We start from the raw sequence: 18,634 nt of genomic DNA, 5'->3' as shown, positions 1-18,634 counted from the left end.
CCAAAACCAGCTTTTTTAGTTTAGAATATTAATTGGATTCAACACGCAAAACTGTTTCATTACTAATCAAGCCGCCTATAATAATCATAAGGCTGCCTCCACACGGACAGAAATCCTGGTCGCACCGCTGTGATTCGTTCTCCGGGGCGCCTGGGGGCGGTAGCGGGACGGATGTTTTCCACCAGCACAACACAGCAACACAACGAAGAAGCTGGCTAGCGGGGAAGTTAGTGATAGTCCCTTAATGAGAAGCGATCAATATGGATCATTTCAGGATTTATATGGATCGTTTCAATATGGATCATTTCAGGATGCTATAAGAATGCACATTATTCTAAATCCTCCCTCGTCTATGTGTCACGAAGCCCGATTTAAGAGGTAGGGCTGATCATTTGAACCGAGGATTAGACTTTTAATCTGTCATGTCTGTGGAAACAGTTGAATGCGTTAATGAACCTGCTCGCTCTTCTGTTGTTCATATAACTCTGTGTTTTGCATTTTCCCGTCTCCCTAGCAACCATGAGTGGAGGAGGTACGTTCATAGGAGACCAACTAATTCTTGAAGAGGAATATGATGAAAATTATATACCGTCTGAACAAGGTACATTAAACTAATGCGAGTGATGTAGAATTAGGCAATGACACTATTGAACTAGGCTGTTTTGAAATGTCCACTTTACTTGGAAGCTAAATGGTGTATGTCCATGTATTGCATCTTATATAGCATCTTGGTGTTTCGAGTGTTTGTCGTGTCATCTCTTTATTCTTCACACCAGAGGTGCAAGATTATGCACGAGAAATCGGCATCGATCCCAACAGCGAGCCCGAGCTGCTGTGGCTGGCCAGGGAAGGCATCGTGGCCCCTCTGCCCTCACAGTGGAAACCCTGGTCAGGAAAAGAAATCACCTTGGTCCACCACCACATGGCCATGTTTAGTTTTCTGGACACTTTGACGTGAAGAACGTGTGTCCTGAATCTGCTGCCTCAACCAACAACCCTCTCACCAAAGTTAAGGCTCGAATATAAGACGAGCAATATAGGCGGCAGAAACGCTCATTCAAGTATTAGTTTTGGGTGGAACTTGCAGGATGTGGGGAACTTACCTGCCTGTCTGCACTTTCTGAGAGCTAAAGTTGTTCTGGTTTAATCGATCACATCTGAATCTACCGTAAATTAGAAAATAATTTCACAGATTTGTGCCCTAAAGCAGTGATGTTTTGGCTGTCGCTGCATCTCGGTGAAGCTGAAATAACCCATTTTCTGTCCTCCTCATCTGTCATTTGCAGCCAGAATGTGAACGGGGATATCTACTATTTTAACTTCTCTTCGGGGGAGTCCACCTGGGATCACCCGTGTGATGAGTACTACCGCACGCTGGTGGTCCAGGAGCGCGAGCGAACTGAGCTCGCAGCAACTGCAGCGAACACGGGAGCAAAGAAGGAAAAGAAGAAGAAAAAAGAGAAAAAGAAGAAGGAAACGTTGAAGAATCTTGGAGTAAGTGCATGCGTTCTGTATGCATGTTGTCTTGGACTGTAATATTTCTTTCCAATTTAATCAAATTGCAGCCCCATTTAACTGTAAAACGATCTCAGTTCTTATGAATCTCCTTGCTAAAAGAAAAATCCCGACTTTTTAAAGCTTACTTCTGTGGGTGTACACACTTCTCCCAGGTTCTGAATGCAGTTTTAGGCCCCCAGTCATCACCCTTAGGTACCATAGCTCCTCTCCGACGCCTGGACGCTCCTGCTTTGGGCCCCCTCCCTGGTCTCGCCGCTGCGCTCCCACGGTCCACCGGGAGCTCTGGGGGACTGGAGCCTATAAAGCCTAAACAGACACCCCAGGGGGTATTTTCTCTTCACACATCTCATTATCAAACATTTTACTTTACTTTGTCCTCAAACCTGAAGGCTTTTAATGTCGTCTATGCACGCAGGCCCCTGGAAGTAGTGGGATGTCTGGCATTCGAGGCAACAAGCAACATGAGAGGATGGTTCTGCTGACTGGCTTTGATGATGATGATGATGATGACGACCTTGATGTGGATACATTTGATAGGCGTCTATTCTATGAGGTTGTTGATGGATAATTTATCTTCCTAAATAATACTTGCTTTGTAATATAAGGTGAAGCCCTGATTCTTATACTCAACCTTTGAACCACGTGTAAAACTATTAATGTGTGTCTCGTAGGACAGTTGTGCAAGTGATGGAGCTCCGCCTGAGGAGAAGACTGAGCCACATTTGCATAAACCAACGTTGCCTGGAGACCTTAGTCCAGAACCATTATCCAGAGAGGTACGCCCACCTTTCAGCTGTCCCAGTCACCATTAGCACCATTAGCCTTCCTCCCCACTGACAGTAGCGTCCTCATTTTCTGACATATATCAGACGTTCTAAGTCGGCTGCGATCCTTTTTCTGCCCCTGGTCAACGGTTTGACCTCCACATCTCACCTTTGCACCGTGGTCCTGCACATGTTTATGCAGCTCTTGTGCTGGGGGCATCTGTGGCTGCTACTGTGTCTTTCTCTTCGCTCTCCTCTTCCAACTGTCACTTTCTGCTGCTTTGCTAAGTGAAAACAGTGTGGCTCCATTAGGCCTTGAATTTCCACTGACAGCAATTAAAACGGTCACTTAAAGGGCAAAAGCTGTTTTACCACCAAATAAATTAATACGAGTAACTTAGCAAAATTATTTAAGTGGAATTTTGGTCCTGAATTAGTGAAGAAATAAAATAAAATTTCAATACAACGTAGGACCAGATACAAAAAGCCATCCCCACATTTTGTTCGTTGTTGGAAAACGTCCCGTTTGGGCGAATTCAGGGCCCGAAAGTCCCGTTTGAACGTCCCTGTTGACCTGATGTGCTGTTGCCTCTCTTTCTCGCCCGTCCCTTGTGTCTCTGCATGCTTCCCCGTCTGGGCCCGACCGACTGCACATCGCCGACCCTCCAGCAGAACTCGTTGAGAGGTCGACACCTCAAACGTTCATCTTTGGGGGGCAGCAACAGCCACGTGGGTGTGGGTAGGAACGCAAGTCCCGTCAGGCTGGAATCTGAACGCTCGTCTCCACAGGAGGTAGGAGAGGACTTAAATAAGGTGAAGAGTGGAGGAGGAGAGTTGGGAGGAGGGAACGTTCAGAGAGGTGGTGGAGAGGATGAAGTGATTGGTGAGAGAGAAGAAAAGGATGAAGAAGGAAGTGAAAGCGCTGTAGAAAGTGAGAAGGGTGATGAGAACGAGAGGGCAAAGGTCAACGAGGAGAGCTGTGGAGGTGATGAGGAGGAGGAGGAGGAGGAGGAGATTCAGGAGGGTGAAGAGTTAGAAAAGCTGTCGGAAAGAAGCAAAAGTGATGGAAGCAGCAGGAAAAGGGAAGCAGAGGGTTTTGTAGCACAGCAGAATGATGAGAGGAGTGAAGAGATCGCTCATGGAAGGAGCAGGGATGAAGAGGAGGAAGAGGCCGACAGCCAGGAAGAGAAAGTGAAAGCTAGAAGAAATGAAGGAGGGCAGTGAAAGTGAGGAGGACTTGGAGAGATGCTCCCTCAGCAACGGGGGGCTGAACGCCTGTGATGGGGAGGGAGCAGCTAGCTCTCTAGAGAGAGGAGGAACAACGGAAGCAGGCGCCTCCGACTTGGAGGAATCAGCTGCCGTGAAGCCTCAAACCCCACAGCTGTGTGACGGCAGTGAAGGCGGCTCAGCTGGAGGCCACCCAGCAGCCCCTAAAAGGGTCTCCCAGGAGAGAGCAGGTCTCGCTGGCTCCCCCACTGCTGAGGTAGGACTGCGTTCGCTCTCGTGTGCTCTCACCCCGTCTGTAGCGCCAGCGCCACCGTCCCGGCTGCTCCTCCTGCTCCCTGCATGTCTCCTCTGCCCCGGGGCCGTCGCTCACACACTCGCCCCAACGATTGCAATGATACTTTACTGAGCTTGGATCGATTTTCCTGAGCGTTTTATTCTCTTTCTTCTCTTTTTGTGAGGAACGACGGCACAGCTGGAGTTGTAAATGTGTATTTAAATTCAGAACTCTTTGTTTTCACTGAGTGTGTGTGTGTGTGTGTTCCAGAAATCTGATTCCAACAGTGTGAAGGACTCGTATTCCAAAGAGGTGAAGGTAAAATAACCCTGCTTGGGGACGGGTCACCATGCCTCTGGGCCCTTTAAACACTAATAACGCCCTCATTTTTTAAAACCAAGCTCTCAGACGGAGAACGAGAAGCCTTAAACCTGTCAGACAGCGACAGCGGTGAACGACAGGGAGGAAACCAAAGGGGACGGGTCCGAGCCGAGGCTGCCGACAGGTTGGTCATCGTCTAAATACTCCAGCGTTGGAATAAGACGGGAACGTTATAGTTTGGGAATCGTGCATCCAGTCAGAGCTAGCTGCTGTTGGAAAGATTCCATGTTGGTGACCAACAGATTAAAACCAACGATCCAATTTATTGGGAGCAGTTAAACACAAGCAGTGAATAAACCCGGATGATGGATTCGGAATAACAATTCCAGAATATTCCTTCCCTCAGGTCGTTTCCAGCTGCTGGTGCTTCAGTGTGGCTCCAACGGCCTGAAACGGCCAGAGGTCGGCGGGTCCCCACACCCAGAGCTGAAGATGCTGAACCTCCAACACACAATCAAAACATTCTGCTGGGAGATGAGGTTAAAGAGCAGAAGAAAGGGGAGGAGAAGAAGAGCTCAAGGAGAGAGGACGGCTGTCTGAGGGAGATCAAGGAGGAAAGTAGAATAAACGAAGAAGCGGAGAAGGAAAGAGGAAATTTGGTTAGAAAGGAGGAGAAGCAAATGCTCCTACAGCCAGAAGAACTGAAGAGCGAGGAAGAGGAGGGAGGGAGGAGGCCGAGAGAAGAGGATGAAGAAAGACCGAGGTAGCGACCAGATACAGACGAAACATCTACAGACTCTCGTTTTGTGCTCTTGGTCCCTCGTTGATGCTCATGGATGCAGAGCAGCTCAGTCTGATATCACCCAAACACACTTTTGTCTCAGCAGGACTTTAGGGAAGCGTCTCCTGATGAGTGAGGAGGGGGGCAGCAGGAGCGAGGAGCCTGATGGGATGGCCGAGAAGGAGCAGCTGAGACTCAGGTGGGTCTGAAAGCACACTTCAGAAGATTCAGACTTAAGGAACTTTCCATGTGATCATCACCTCAGGCAGGAGAGCGAAGACCTGCTGAAACAGCTGCGCATGCGTCTGGAGGCGGAGCGGATGGAGGAGTGTGATAGGCTGGAGGCCCAGAAGAACCAGGAGATGGAGCGGCTCCAGAACCTGGCAGAGCTGGAGCTTCAAGCAGCGAAGGAAAGGCTGGAGGAACTCAGAGAGTCGGCCCAGAAGCAGATGGAGAGAGAGGAACAAACGCTCAGGTCAGACATCTGCCACAGACCTTGGCTGAGTGTGTTTCTGATCCCAAACTGCTGGTTAAGGACATTTCCAGGGAAAAGTCCTTTTAGTTTCCCATCCGTGTTATAATCAGAATCCCTTCTTCAGGGAGGAGAATCTCAACCTGCTGAAGGAGCTACGTGACAGGTTGGAAGCAGAGCGAGAGGCCGAACGCAGGCGATTGGAGGCCCAGAAGGTTCTGGAAATGGACCGACTACAGGCAGAGCTGGACAGGGAGCTTCAAGCAGAGAGGAGGAAACTCCAGGAAGAGACAGAGGACAAACGAGCTGCCATGAAAAAGGTGACTGTGGACGATGTTGATGTCTGGAGCAGAAGAAGGGGACGTCTATAGTTGGTTGTTTTGCTAGGTTGAAACCACGGGAACGTTGCCTGGAAGAGCACCAGGAAGAGGTTGGCACCACACAGACGTTATCATTAAAGGTGGTGTCTCTGAACAGGCTGATGCTCTCCAGGAGGCCCCAGATGACCTGCAGCATGCTCATGAGGACACAGTGGAGATGCTGAGGTTGGACCACGTGAGAGAGATGAACAGCATCAGACAGAAGTTCAGGGATGAGGTCGGGGGGCCTTTTGGCTCTCAGACACCAACCGTTTCACTTGCTTCCAGAGTCCAGACCAGCAGACACGAGCAACAAACCTTCCTTATTTCTCTCCTCGCTCTTCAGGAGTCTGCTGAAAGGCAGCAGTTGTTGTCTTCACTGCAGGAAGAGCGAGAGCGTCTGCAGGCCGCTCACGCTGCTCAGCTGGAGAACCTTCGCTTTCAGTTTGACAAGCAGATCCAAGAGATGAAGCTGGAGCACTCGCTGATGGTGAGGCTAAAGCAGTCCGCCGTTGATCCCAAACCGGTCGCACCTCTCATTAGAACCCGGTTGGGTGCTCATGTGGCTAAGGAGGAGATGTTTCTCTTGTATTCTCATCAGGAATCAACGTTGCAGATGGAGCTGAGAGCCAACGAGGTGAAGAAGCAGGAGGCCACGCTACAGACACACACACACTGTGCACACACACACCGTTGACCACACTAAGTGTGTGTGTCACCTGTTAGGCTGCAGATCTGAGGAGGCAAAAGCTGGAGGAGCCCAAGGACGAAGCAGATGGAGAGACAGAGGTGCAACGCTGCAGGAGAGAGGAGGCAACTGTTGGCATCAGGTAGACAGGGTCCAAGGGCTCCCATAACGACTTCCCTCTTGTTCTTCCCTCGGTTCTGCGTTTGGTGCCTCCAGTCGTTGGACTCTCTCAGGCGGGAGAGAGATCTGCTGAAAGAGGAGCTGCAGCGGGTGGTGACGGAGAATCAGGAGGCCAGAGGACTCCTCCTGAAAGCTAAGGAGGGCAGGGACATGGCCAGGAAGGAGGAGCAGAGGCTTCGCAGGGAGAGAGACAAGGCCATCGAAGAGAGCCTGAGAGCCACCGTAGAGAAGGAGCTGCTGGAGGAAGAGGGCTGGAGCACTTGCAGAAACAATGGCAGCATCACAGCAGAGCCAGGTGTGGGTGGGAGAGGAACTGTGTTCGTTAGTTTGGATGATCGGTGAGTAGTATTGACAGCGTGAGCCTCTCCTCCAGCCTGCACCAGCATCTGCATCAGGAGGCAGGAGATGCCGAAGGGACCAAGTCTTCTGGTGAAAACAGCAACTCATCATTGCACATGGAAGAACTGGGCAGCTTTCCGAGCTCCCACCTCCCCGGTGCTGCCGGCAGCATAGACGGGTGAGTGACCGGTACCCCAGTCTGAGCCCCAGCTAGCGTAGCGTTAGCACTTTTGTAGAGAGGAAGAAAATCAGGAACCTCAGAAACAAACCTCTGAAGGCAGGACGTGGGTGCTGGGATGTGCTCTACAGCACCTAATCTCACGCTCCTCTGCACGCAGAGCCAGACGCTACACGTCACAGGACGCCGTCATTCAACAAGCGAAACTTTTCCTGAAGACTGAGAACGAGCAGGTGCTGGAGAGACACAGAGCCCAGAGACAAAGCCAGACCTGCTCCCTCCTCCCCAACCAGGAAGAGGGTTTGACCGAGGAGAGCAGATGGGGCAGGTAGGGGGATGTTGTTGCACACGTGGCCAGGGGTTTCAACTCACCACATGTCTGTCCTGTTGCTCCGTCAGCCCCCGTTTGAGGGTTTGTCTCAGCTTCCCAGCTGCTAAGAAGGTGACCTTTGACATCAGTGAATCTGACCCTCAGCAGCACTGTGGATTGCACAAGGCCAGACAGGGTCCCACCTTTGGTCAACAGCTCTGCCCCCCACTGTCAGTTAACAGGTGGATGATGGTTTGTCTTGTCCCCCCTCAGGTGGACAGCACCCCGTCCCCCCCAGAGCTGACAAAGTCCTTGAAGAAAATCTCAGGAAAGATCAACACAGTCCTGAGTGTTTTGGGCTCCATGTCCCAGCACCAAAGCACCACACAGCCTATTTGGGTTTCCCACAGGCCTCCGTCCCAGCCTGACCCCACCCTCAACTCCTCCCCCAGTTCCCCGTTCTGCCCCAGGTGCAGGTTCCGGACCACCACTCCTCCGCTTTACCTCCATCACTGAGACTCTCGGACTCCTGGAGCAGGATCCCACAGGCGTCTGTGGCGGTCGGCCCCCTCTTCAGTACCCCCCATCAGCCATGTGCTGAAAGCCAGTGAGCACGCACACACACACACACACACACGCACACGCACACACACTCACACACACACACACCACACTCACACACACTCATGAATGTCTAAACTGCTCTCAACTGTTGTTCCCCAGGAGCACCCAGGACCCGTTTGCTCAGCAGGAAACCACCATCACTTTATTCACCTTACAGAACTTCCAGGTAACTTTAATTCCATATCTGTCATTGTTCTGGGTTAGGGTTAGGGTTATCGGGGTGGTGGGTTGGGTGGTGACGACAGAGGCACCATTGTTAAAGGTGCTATATCTGTGCGTGTCCCAGTGCACATGGTCCTGACCTGCAGTCCGTGCACGGGCCGGTGGAGACGAGCAGCCACAGACTGGAACAACTGATGAGCAGCAAACAAGAGGTGGTTGGAAACCGCAGGAAAGACGGCAAGCATGTATTCCTTTCAGTCAGCTCCACACAAACATTCTGGGATTCTCTGTAATGTCACGTGTTGGAGAGAAGCAGGTTGAAAGCCTTCTGCCCTGGTGAGGGCTGTTGTCCTTAACGCTGCCCCCCAGACCCCTCTTCACCTCACCTCCCAGCACCTCTGGCTGAGAACAGCAAAGTTCAGCTGGGCCTGGACGACGACCGACCAGATCAGAGTCTATTATTACTGACTGCACGGGTTCCAGATGGCTCATGACTTTTGGACCATTAATCATTACTGTGACACGTGTGTGTGTACGTGTGTGTTAGGGTTTTACATTCTGTCAAAGGGCAAAGGTTTGTGGCCAACGTGTGGTTCTGTTGTGATTTGGCAGTTCAGCCGCGGCCATAATCCAACTTTACTGTCTAACACACTTTATAGGAATGTTACAGATGTCGTTGTGAACCAGGCGAGGTCACGTATTTATTTAAGTGGTTTCATAGGAAGTGAGAGGACAATCGTAGGTTTACATCTTTGTGCTTTCAATATTTTTCTAAGGTGGAAGCCAGTACAGCCTCGTGTCTATATTGGCCACATTTAGTCCCCGTTAGTCTCCATAGTAACCGGCTCTCCTGCCTGGATCACGGAGCTATTTATTCATTTTGATATCGTTTTTGCTTCTCCCCTTCAGTGACAACTGATCTCATCTGTCCAGAGTTATTTTTGTACAATGTAAATTGTAAACTTTAACTTCCTGAAAAAACCAAATAGGGACTTGCTGCATCTGTCAGGCACCTGTACCTGTGCATATATACATACTGGAGCCGAATAAATGCTGTATTTTTCTATTGAATATTTTCATAAATACAGTTTGGCATACGTTACTAGAGTGTGTGTACCCATTTATTCATTTAGGAAAATAGTTACCATCTTCAACTTGATAGATTAGAGTTCAAAGATAAAAGTTGAACAATGTACAAAATGTTTGAGTAACTGCGCATACGAGTGTCTAACATAATTATTTAATACAGTATTGTGCAAAAAAGACCTTGCATACACAGGGCAGTTAATACAGTAATAAATACAATCATATTCTGCAAAGGACTAATCAAGCTGTGGCCAATCAGTTTTAACATTAGTACATTCGAGGCCACAGGCTGGACTGAGATGCTTCCACGTTCTCACGTTAACCTGCATAAACATTCACACAAACATAGAAACAGTCATTTCCAAAAGCTCAGTCCTGCGCGTCAGACCCTGGCGCGTATAAAATCAGCACGGACCCTGACCTTAAGTGTTCCACCATCAGCAGTGAGTAAACATTGATCACAACCTAACATTGGATTGATGGCAAGCAAAAGGACAAAGCACTTCAATTATCTTTGATGTGGCTCTTGGTTGGCACATTTGGGTCCATACTGTTGGAGATTGGAGGTTGGTGGGAGGCAGAGGCTTCCTGTTGTCCACCGCCTGGCAAAAAACAGGCGAACTGTGCTTGGAAGGAACAGCAAGGAGGCCCGAGAGGAGGTGCTTAGCTCATTACCCATGAAGAAGAATCTAGAAGACAAAGATCTTGTCTCTCTGGATGGTGTCGAGGTCATCATCCAGGGTCAGGAGGACCTAAGAGAGGGGTGGCGGAGAGGTTAGAGCAGCGCGGGCGACCGTCCTGTGGCGTTGGTGTTTATCGTACCAGGAAGGATCCAAACATGGCGATGGAGGAGAGGAAGTGCCAGATATCGTGGTCGTCAAAGAAGGAAAGCAAGATGCAGTCTCTGTTGTGTTCACGAGACTCCGCCGGGGTTTTCTGAGACCACACGGAAGCAACGGCACGTTACCGACACACAAATGCTTGAACGTTGCGTCCGTGATACTCACCTGCCAGGTGCTGAGACCCTGGAAGAAGAAGTAGAGCGCAAAGCCCCACACGACCGCCGTGAAGAGGATACACACCAGCGGCAGACACTGGATTCGCTCCCCGCTGCCGCAGCTACAGACAACAGCCCTTTAGCTATTAATGCAAGTACCAGCGCGCGCACACACAACACACACAACCACACACCTTCATAATGATGTAGAAGGCAAAGTAGAGGCAGCAGGTTACAGATGGCGATGGCCAACAAGTAGGAGGCGAAGTCATTTGGACGCTCTATGAGGCCATAGGCAGCTCTGAGGAGGCAGGAGGAAGAGGAGGGTGAAGATGGTGCCGTTATTCAAGCTGTAGAGACTCTTAAAGGAATAAAGTGACACCTGTACTTACAGAGACCAGTTCACTATGTTTCCCCATTACAAGCAGAACCATCCGGTCCTGGCGGGGGAAACGCAGGTTATGAGTTCAGAGTGGATTTGGCTTGTTTTTATCAGCACGTTTTGAACGGTGGCGACTCACGATTGTACATCGGTCCGCTGCACTGTCGGATGCAGTCCGTGTAAATGACGTTCCCGATCCTGCGCAGCACCCCCGAGTCTGGCACAGAACAACACACACACACCCACACACACACACGTCTGTGTGACGACCAAATCCAGCTCAGGACAATGCACATACAAAACACCGCAATTTAACGACAAATTTGTTACTGATGAGAAGGAGAAGTGGATGAACCCAAGGACCCAGGATCTCCTCCGGGGCAGATTGTCAGGGGTAAAAAGGGTTGTGATGTTACCCAGCTTCCAGCGGCCCATGTAGTAGAGCTGAGTACTGAGAGGAGCGTGGCCAGAATGTGGATGACGGAGAAGACGATCCAGGAAACCCATGTGCCTTTCCCAAACACCTGCAAAGAGCACAACACTGATGTGCAGGCTCCGCCTCTCCTCAGCTCTGCTCCCAATATGTGAAGAGGGTGGTGTGGAAACGCACCACTCCCAGCACGGAGAAAGAAGATGACCACGGCCAGGCAGGCGTAGGCGGTGTACGCACTGGCGTTGATGTCGGGGTGTCTCTTCTGATACAGCTTCAACATGCACAGCCCAGCAATCATGTACATGAAGGAGGTGTCTGCAAACACAAACAGGCAGGGGGGGTCTGCAGACTGGCTCAGCAACACCTTTAACCTGCTTCACAACCCAAGTGAACTTACCAAACTGGAAGTTGGTGTAGTTGGGACAGACATGGTAGCAGGCGCTCAGCAGGCCCTCCATCATCAGAGCCGTTCCCATGGCATAGAAAAGACCAAAGTGCTTTGGGATGCCACATTCCTGGAGGGAAAGTGCACGGATATCGGAGGCGTCTGGTTAATAGAGCTGATCTGTATTAAACGGGAGCTAGGAAAGGTTACGATTTCCCCGGAGCCCCGTCCTGGTTGCCTCACCAGAGCATTGAGGTCATTTCTGACAAGAGCACGGTTTGTGGACGATGTCTTTCATGAGGACGATAAAGAGGAAGAGAAGTCCCAGCATCACGTAACCAAGGTTACTGAGGATGTTGTTAAATGCGCTGTGGAAGGTGGAGTGGGTCAGATAAATGCTCCCAACTGTGGATCTGTGCAGACACCTGCAGTGGCACCCACCTGAGCGCTCCCAGCGGGTGGGCACACAGGAAGCTTGTAGAAGCAGATGTCTTGGTTTCCTGTCACATTCACCACCTGAACAACAATCACGCGTTCAGGTGACGTCCCGACACACACAAAGAACCGCTTCAGAATCAGGAAGGGGGGTCAGTGTACCGTCTGATAGGTGATCACCAGCTGGATGACCGGCAGCGCGTAGAACACGGCAATAGTGGCGATATTCCTGTAGGGAAAGCATTCCGCACCAGTCAGAGTCTAATCGGACACACGAGTGCACCAGATGAGCACCAGCGGCTCTACCAGAAGTAGATTTGGTATTTCTTGCTTGCGAATTCCTCTTGTCTTTGCGAGCCAGGTCGGACACACAGAGAAATTTCTGCAGGAAGGAAGGACGAGCAAGGGAGACATGATCTGGTCTGACTTAACTGGGGCGGGGCCACGTCTCCGCGGTGACAGGCCACGCCCACTTTGCTGAAACCGCACGCATTTCTACACATCTCAGCCTTCACAATTCTGCCTCTCAGTGGGTTCAAGCTGCCGATTAGGTTCTGTTGGGAGGCGTAAACGGACCTTGGTGCGGACGATGTTTTTGTCAGAGTCGATGTCGTCCAACGTGTCGTAGTCATCCTCCTCCACAGAGCTGAGGGATTCCTGCCTGCTCCTCCCAATGCTGTCCAAGGATCGGTCTGAGGGGAGGACAGAGGCGAGCCGCCATTGAGAATCCACCGTGTCGTGGAAGCGTTACAGGCGCGGCCACATTCGCCGCTAAAAAATCACAACGTCTGAGTGATTGTTCATTTTCAGATCACGGATTTCAACATCTGATTTGGAATCTGTGATTCGGGGGAATCTGATATCAACTACGATTGACGTGGTGTGAAATTTCTGAAGTGCTCGGGCCAATTTGGCGCGTGTGTCACCAGTGCAGAAGGTTGTGTGATGAAGGTGACCGGAGAGCGGGCGGCGTTTGAACGGCTCCTGTCCTGGTAAGCACACACACAACAGCTGTGAGGCGGCGTGAAGCCGTGTGTGGACACGTCCAACAGTCTGGGGAGAGAGTGTGTGTGTGTGTGTGTGTGTGTGTGTGTGTGTGTGTGTGTGTGTGTGTACCCATGTAGCCATAGTTGTTGTCTGTCGATGTGGCGCTGTCAGTGATGGCCTCTGAACTTAGTGTGCTGCCGTTGTCAGCTGGAAATAAATGAAAGGATTAAAAAATATTCTTATTATTATTTTGAAATAATATTTAAAATCTAATTGACAAAAATAAAAACCCACCGAAAGAGCCGTATTCACACGGGGAGCCTGGAATCTTGCCTGCGGACACATCAGTGTTCACAGCTGAGAGGGTTGTGGGTTGGTTTGTGCTGTTAACATGCATAAACTAAGCACAGTAACCAGCGGTCACTAGGTAACAGCAGCACAGAAACAGGCGTCTACAGGTGAACGTCTAAACAAGCAAAAGTTAAACTTCAGGTGAGGAGCAAAGCAGCATTCTCGTGTTCTGATGTCTTAACCGAGCCACTGGTGGGTCATGGGATGGACGGGCCAGTGAAAGGCACAGAACCAGCACTTGACCACAATATTCTCCCGTAGTCTCATTTTTTGTGGCGTTTGTGAGAGTAACACAGTGTGTAAAGTGAGCGAGCTGCTGACCAAGCAAACACTGACAGCAAAGGAGAGAGAACTTTGGTTATACCGTCTCCGTTCTTCCCGAGCAGCGAGGCTGAACCACAGGGAGGAGAGAGCGAGCGGACATTTTAGTGCATCCCTTCACATTCCTACTCTAAATATCTACGGCCGGTCTATCCTAACAGGGCACCTAGTTACCTGTTTCAGCAGGTGACATGTCCACAGGAATCGGGAAGGGTCGCTTTCCTGTTCATTCTGAAAAAGAAGGCTTAGGGTTAGGGTTAGGGTTAGGGTTAAAAGTGCGTTCTGAGGCTCCTCCTCGGACCAGCAACGCTCATGGAACGGAAGACGTTTGGAACTGAGATCCCGGGTTACTGGACCAGAAGAGCCAAGCCGTTTAATGAAGGTTCAATCTGTCACAAATGATGGCTGACAGGGCAAAAACTGACTAACTGGGAGGAAAAGGTGAGAAAGCAAGTTGCAATGAGGCGTTCCAGCCCCACGGGCCTCTCCTGACCCCTGACCCCCCCCCCCCCCCCCCCCCCCCGACACCTGAAGCAGCTCAGCTGATGTCGTCACAGAAGAAGAAGTGTCTAACCGTCGTTTCTTTCCATGCAGGCCACCAGCAGCGTGAGCAGGGTAGAAGGAGAGGAAGATGCCCAGACAGAAGAGCATCCCCATCACGTACAACCCGAGCTGTGGAGGGACACGAGGAGACGTCAAAATCTGGCACATCTGGCCCCGCATGGCCACATCTGGCCCCGCATTGGCCCCGCCTGGGTACATGTGCCCCCGCATGGGTACATGTGGCCCCGCATGGGCACATGTGGCCCCGCATGGCCCATCTGGCCCCGCATGGCCACATGTGGCCCAGCATGGCCACATGTGGCCCCGCAAGTGGCACTGTGGCCCCGCATGGCACCTTGGCCCCGCATGGCCACATGTGGCCCCGCATGGGCACATGTGGCCCGCATGGCCACATCTGGCCCCGCATGGCCACATGTGGCCCCGCATGGGCACATGTGGCCCGCATGGCCACATCTGGCCCCGCATGGCACATGTGGCCCCGCATGGCCCCGCCTGGCCACCACGCAGCACTCACAGTTGATAGCAGGAGAAACGACGACGTCCAGGACTTTGGTGCGGTTGCCAGCATCGATCAGCTCGTCGGGACGGAGCGGGTAGAAACGCAGCGGTCCTCCACAGGCCTCGCTTCTGTTTTCACCACCACCACCACATAGAAACTGGAGCTGGGGAAGTCTTTCTCTGCGGGGGGGGAACAGAGCGCACGTGAGCACGTCGCTCCCAGAAGAGCGGCGGCCTGCTGGAAGACTTCATCAGTCAAACGTGAGACTTCCTGTATGGGCGGGAATGTCCTGACTGTCTAACACAAGCATCCCATAAACACCACCCAAACATTACCTGCACAGTGATGGCCCCTTTTTGGTCATAGTCTGGTACATCCCAGTGAAGGCCACGTTGTTGTCAAGATCATAGACGGGACACTGGCACAAAAGGTCAGATTCAGGACAAAAGCCACAGAAATATGGACGGCCGTGAGGACACCTAAAGATGTACCTGGATGTCCTGGATGGACATGACGGAGCAGGGGAAGGTCATGTCCGAGTTGACCTTGACAATGACCGTGTCCACTCCGTCTGGGAAAATGTACTTGAAGTACTGAGAGGAGAGAATAAAAGAGAAAACGTGTGGTACAGCGCACGTGGGAAAAAGAATAAAGGAGAAGTGGAAGTGTTGAGGAGCAGAACAAGAATGTTGAGGTCTTATAGATGATATAGAATAAAAGATTAGAGGATTCCTTTACGGGGTGGGGGGTTTGGTGTACCTGGGGTTGGGACGGTGACGCCGTAAAGCTGAATCTCCTGTCCGTCCTACATGTGGAGGTCACAGTACAGAGCTGATTTACTTATCTGCTCCATGGCAGCGACTCTGATTGTGCTGGTGCGTCACCGCGCTCACTCACTGCAGGGTGAAGCTGTCCACACGGCTCACCCTCAGCTGGTAGTTGGTGCCCTGGCTGGACAGGGTGGACACGTCCACAAAGAAGAACTGGGTCTCGGACGCGGCCCGGGTCAGAGGCTGGCACAGTGTTCGGCCCACGTGATTGTATGGATATTTCCTCTGATAGCTGGAGGGTGCACAGGTGAAAGGCAGTTACGAGGAGGTGGAAACCGCCTTGACGACGGGAAAGAAACAGCAACAAATTTACAGGAAGTCACGAGCAGCGTTCATGAATGAGGAAGTGAAAGTCGAGGGTTCATTTGCGTAAACGTCAGTAAACTACCAGCAACACACCGCCGGTCCACAGACTTTAGCTTCATACACAGATCCTCTCGTCTTTTTAACTACTTTACTCCTTCTGGGGTCGCGGGTGGGGGGCAAGAGGGGCGGAGGCAGGTCCCCTGGATAGTTTAATGCCACACACGCCATATCAATCACTGCCAATCACTCACTCCTGATCACCCACTAATGATCAATCGCTCCTGATCACCCACTCCTGATCAATCGCTCCTGATCAATCACTCCCAACAGGGGTTCCTGGTGGCGGAGGACAGAACGGACTTACAGGCCTCGCAGGATGAGGGGGACCTGGAAGGACAGCACCGCTTGCTTCTGCCGCAGCACAAACAGGATCGGACTCTCAGAACCCGGGGTCAGGGCGTCCACAGACACACGCACGCCCTCCCGTCGGCAGCACAAAGAGAGGATCAATCGGAACCACCGCTCAGGGGGGGAGGCCGTCACGTGTTAACCTTAGAAAACTCACCTTATTCCGGGAGACGTGGTTGTGGTTGAAGGATGTAGATGGTTTTGGTTTTTCGCTCGACACCGTGTCGCTGTCGATTGTATCAAATTCGGCCTGTTTTGGACCCACATTGCTGGGGAATACGAGGCCCCCGGGGCCACAGAAGTGGCCCCACCAGGACCAGCCCCAGCACCCATCCTACACCACACCGGTACACAGCTCCACGGCTGTTTTTTATGCCGAGATTTTCCAGCAACTTCTCAACACCATGTTGTCTAAAACGTTTTTCTTTCAGAAAAAAATAAAAATAAACAAAAAAGTAGCAATTAGAGTCCAGCAGTTACCGAGGCGGGTGTTCCTTCACGCAGCCCGAACCCATCCGGAAACTGGTGCCAAGTGGCCCGTGAATCCGCAGCATGAGACAGAGGTGTGCAGGAAGGTGTGAACGGTCCTCCGGCGGCCCAGATGTGGCGCCTCGGGGGGAGGAAATGACGTTCAGAACCGCTGGGAACCACCACAGCTGCTGCTAACACGTTAGCTTGACTGGGGCTGCTAGCAAGGCTGAGTGGCGTTAGCAGCGCTGCTGACGTGTTTTATGGGTATCAAAACGTCACACTGCCCCGATAAAAGAAGCGCGCCGCTCACACGGAAGCGCCTGGGAATCACCTGTAATCACCTGTACATTCTGCACATTACCTGGCCAGTATCTCTATTAAACGGCGTTGTTTTTCGCAGGGAAGGTGAATAAGACAATCAGCGCAGCCGCTCACAGACTGTAAACAAAACCGACTTCATTACGTCATGCGAGCCAAAAATGTAAAATATAGATTCCTTAATATTTACTGTTTTTCTTTTGTTATTCACCTCACGGTGTAAATATTACGGTGGCCGCAATAGCAGAAAACGTTTTTAAAACGATTCTTTAGTTGCCGTGTTGTATCACAGCAGACTCGCAGGTGATTTTACTGACCCCTGTGGTCCTGGAATATGAACTGCAGGGGCCCGTTAACAATATAAAAACCCACGATCGCTTCTATTCTGCTGCAAACTAGCTATACAAAAAACTAAATAATAAAACTACATTTTAGCAATTGTGAATGATGGGATTTTCAAGACCTAGACTGCAATGTGACTCTTTGTGACCAGCTATTAAATTTGTGTATTTTGTGCAGTTATATGGCTGTTCAGAAACTACACAACCACCTTTTCCTTCACATGGACAGGTTTTCGGTTGTAGTTTTTCTCCTGGAGTGTGGCACTTTTATTGAAGAATGTCTAAAATAGTCTAGTGTTTTAGACTATAGACTAGTCTAAAATAATTCCATAGTGCCATGTGGTGCTTAACTTTGAATTACCTACAAGGGGTTATTTTTTGTTACTAATTACTAATTTGTGTTTTGAGAGGGTAAATGAGGACAACGAAGGGAAAGGCCAGGTGTTTAACTTAATACAACATTACTGAATAACAAGTTAGACACGAGAGGCATGAAGAGGAACCGGTTTATACTTTTGATTCCTTGTTTGCCCCCCAGCTGAACACCAAAAACTCTCCCTCTAGTGCAGAGGTGTCAAACTCAAATACCCAGTGGGCCAAAATTCAAAACTAGGGCAAAGTCACGGGCCAACATGGATATTTTTTTGAAAAAATCTCCTCTCCAGCTACAACACAGAACCTTTTCATATGGACCCAAACTAGTTTTGCTCAACAACTCGAACCTGGAACAGCAAAGCTTAATACAAAAAAATATAGAATTTATTACTGCACACATGCAAAATCGAAATTCCAAATAAAAAACAAATAAAATCACTGGCATTCAGTTCTTCTCTTTTAAATTTAACAGTAATCTTTTGCCATTGTAAGTTATTGTAGTGTAAATCGAATGCCTTTTCATCTCTTAAGCTACTTTCTGGCACCTTGAGTCATTTCCAGGTGTGTGTGTTTGTCTTGGTGTTGTGTTTTATAGCGTCAGCTGTTGTTCTCCTTGTAATGAACATTGGCTCCACATACAAGACAGACGGGTACATCTTTGCACACATCTAAACAGACATTCTGCCTCCTACCTGTTCAGAAAGGTCTTATTTTCTGTCTTTCCCTTAATCATTTTTCAGAGGGGTAGTGCCAGAATTTGCATTAGCCATATAAGGTTGCTATGGACTACTTCCTCTTTCTTGGTGGTCAGCAAGCCACATACTGGTGCATTACCACCACCAACTGATGTGGATGTGGATTTTCACACCAAAACACTAGCAGAGCATTCTGGTATTTGTAGTATTAGCACATTGCGCTTAAGCGATAATACCGGTGGGCCAGCTCTAA

The 18,634-nt window shown here is 50.4% G+C and overlaps 2 protein-coding genes across 7 annotated transcripts; one reads left to right on the top strand and one right to left on the bottom strand.

Annotated features, from left to right (window-relative positions):
* The first annotated feature begins 169 nt into the window (after positions 1 to 169).
* LOC105417115 (centrosomal protein of 164 kDa) lies at positions 170 to 7,606 on the top strand. Of its 6 annotated transcripts, none has more exons than XM_029843966.1 (22): positions 170 to 378; positions 515 to 601; positions 777 to 888; positions 1,287 to 1,494; positions 1,671 to 1,844; positions 1,934 to 2,071; positions 2,190 to 2,294; positions 2,955 to 3,074; positions 4,054 to 4,101; positions 4,185 to 4,288; positions 4,511 to 4,867; positions 4,989 to 5,084; positions 5,151 to 5,360; positions 5,485 to 5,677; positions 5,835 to 5,954; positions 6,063 to 6,206; positions 6,318 to 6,353; positions 6,443 to 6,505; positions 6,621 to 6,879; positions 6,958 to 7,101; positions 7,262 to 7,429; positions 7,501 to 7,606. In XM_029843966.1, exons 2-20 carry the CDS (start codon positions 520 to 522, stop codon positions 7,095 to 7,097), a joined length of 2,709 nt encoding a protein of 902 aa, XP_029699826.1. In that variant the 5' UTR covers positions 170 to 378; positions 515 to 519; the 3' UTR covers positions 7,098 to 7,101; positions 7,262 to 7,429; positions 7,501 to 7,606. The 6 variants fall into 6 exon arrangements, with proteins under 6 accessions (XP_029699826.1, XP_029699827.1, XP_029699825.1 ...); XM_029843967.1 differs by having other exon boundaries at positions 2,952 to 3,074; positions 4,054 to 4,095; XM_029843965.1 differs by having other exon boundaries at positions 2,952 to 3,074; positions 4,992 to 5,084.
* A 1,689-nt stretch (positions 7,607 to 9,295) lies between these two features.
* On the bottom strand, positions 9,296 to 16,696 carry sidt2 (SID1 transmembrane family, member 2). Its single transcript, XM_029844168.1, is given in 36 exon segments — positions 9,296 to 10,035; positions 10,106 to 10,219; positions 10,291 to 10,402; positions 10,473 to 10,501; positions 10,503 to 10,581; positions 10,673 to 10,695; positions 10,697 to 10,724; positions 10,807 to 10,879; positions 11,079 to 11,120; positions 11,123 to 11,186; positions 11,273 to 11,290; positions 11,292 to 11,410; positions 11,493 to 11,610; positions 11,724 to 11,759; positions 11,761 to 11,848; positions 11,922 to 11,956; positions 11,958 to 11,996; positions 12,078 to 12,144; positions 12,222 to 12,253; positions 12,256 to 12,297; positions 12,492 to 12,607; positions 13,032 to 13,109; positions 13,197 to 13,235; positions 13,618 to 13,644; positions 13,749 to 13,805; positions 14,149 to 14,188; positions 14,190 to 14,246; positions 14,642 to 14,763; positions 14,766 to 14,816; positions 14,962 to 15,055; positions 15,129 to 15,230; positions 15,397 to 15,442; positions 15,535 to 15,699; positions 16,138 to 16,253; positions 16,339 to 16,515; positions 16,682 to 16,696. Coding segments are annotated over 36 exon segments (2,523 nt in total). The 3' UTR covers positions 9,296 to 9,972.
* Positions 16,697 to 18,634: the final 1,938 nt, after the last annotated feature.

The sequence above is a fragment of the Takifugu rubripes genome, chromosome 11 (assembly GCF_901000725.2).
Source record: "Takifugu rubripes chromosome 11, fTakRub1.2, whole genome shotgun sequence".
Lineage (NCBI taxonomy): Eukaryota > Metazoa > Chordata > Actinopteri > Tetraodontiformes > Tetraodontidae > Takifugu > Takifugu rubripes.
This window is presented reverse-complemented; position numbering and strand designations above follow the sequence as displayed.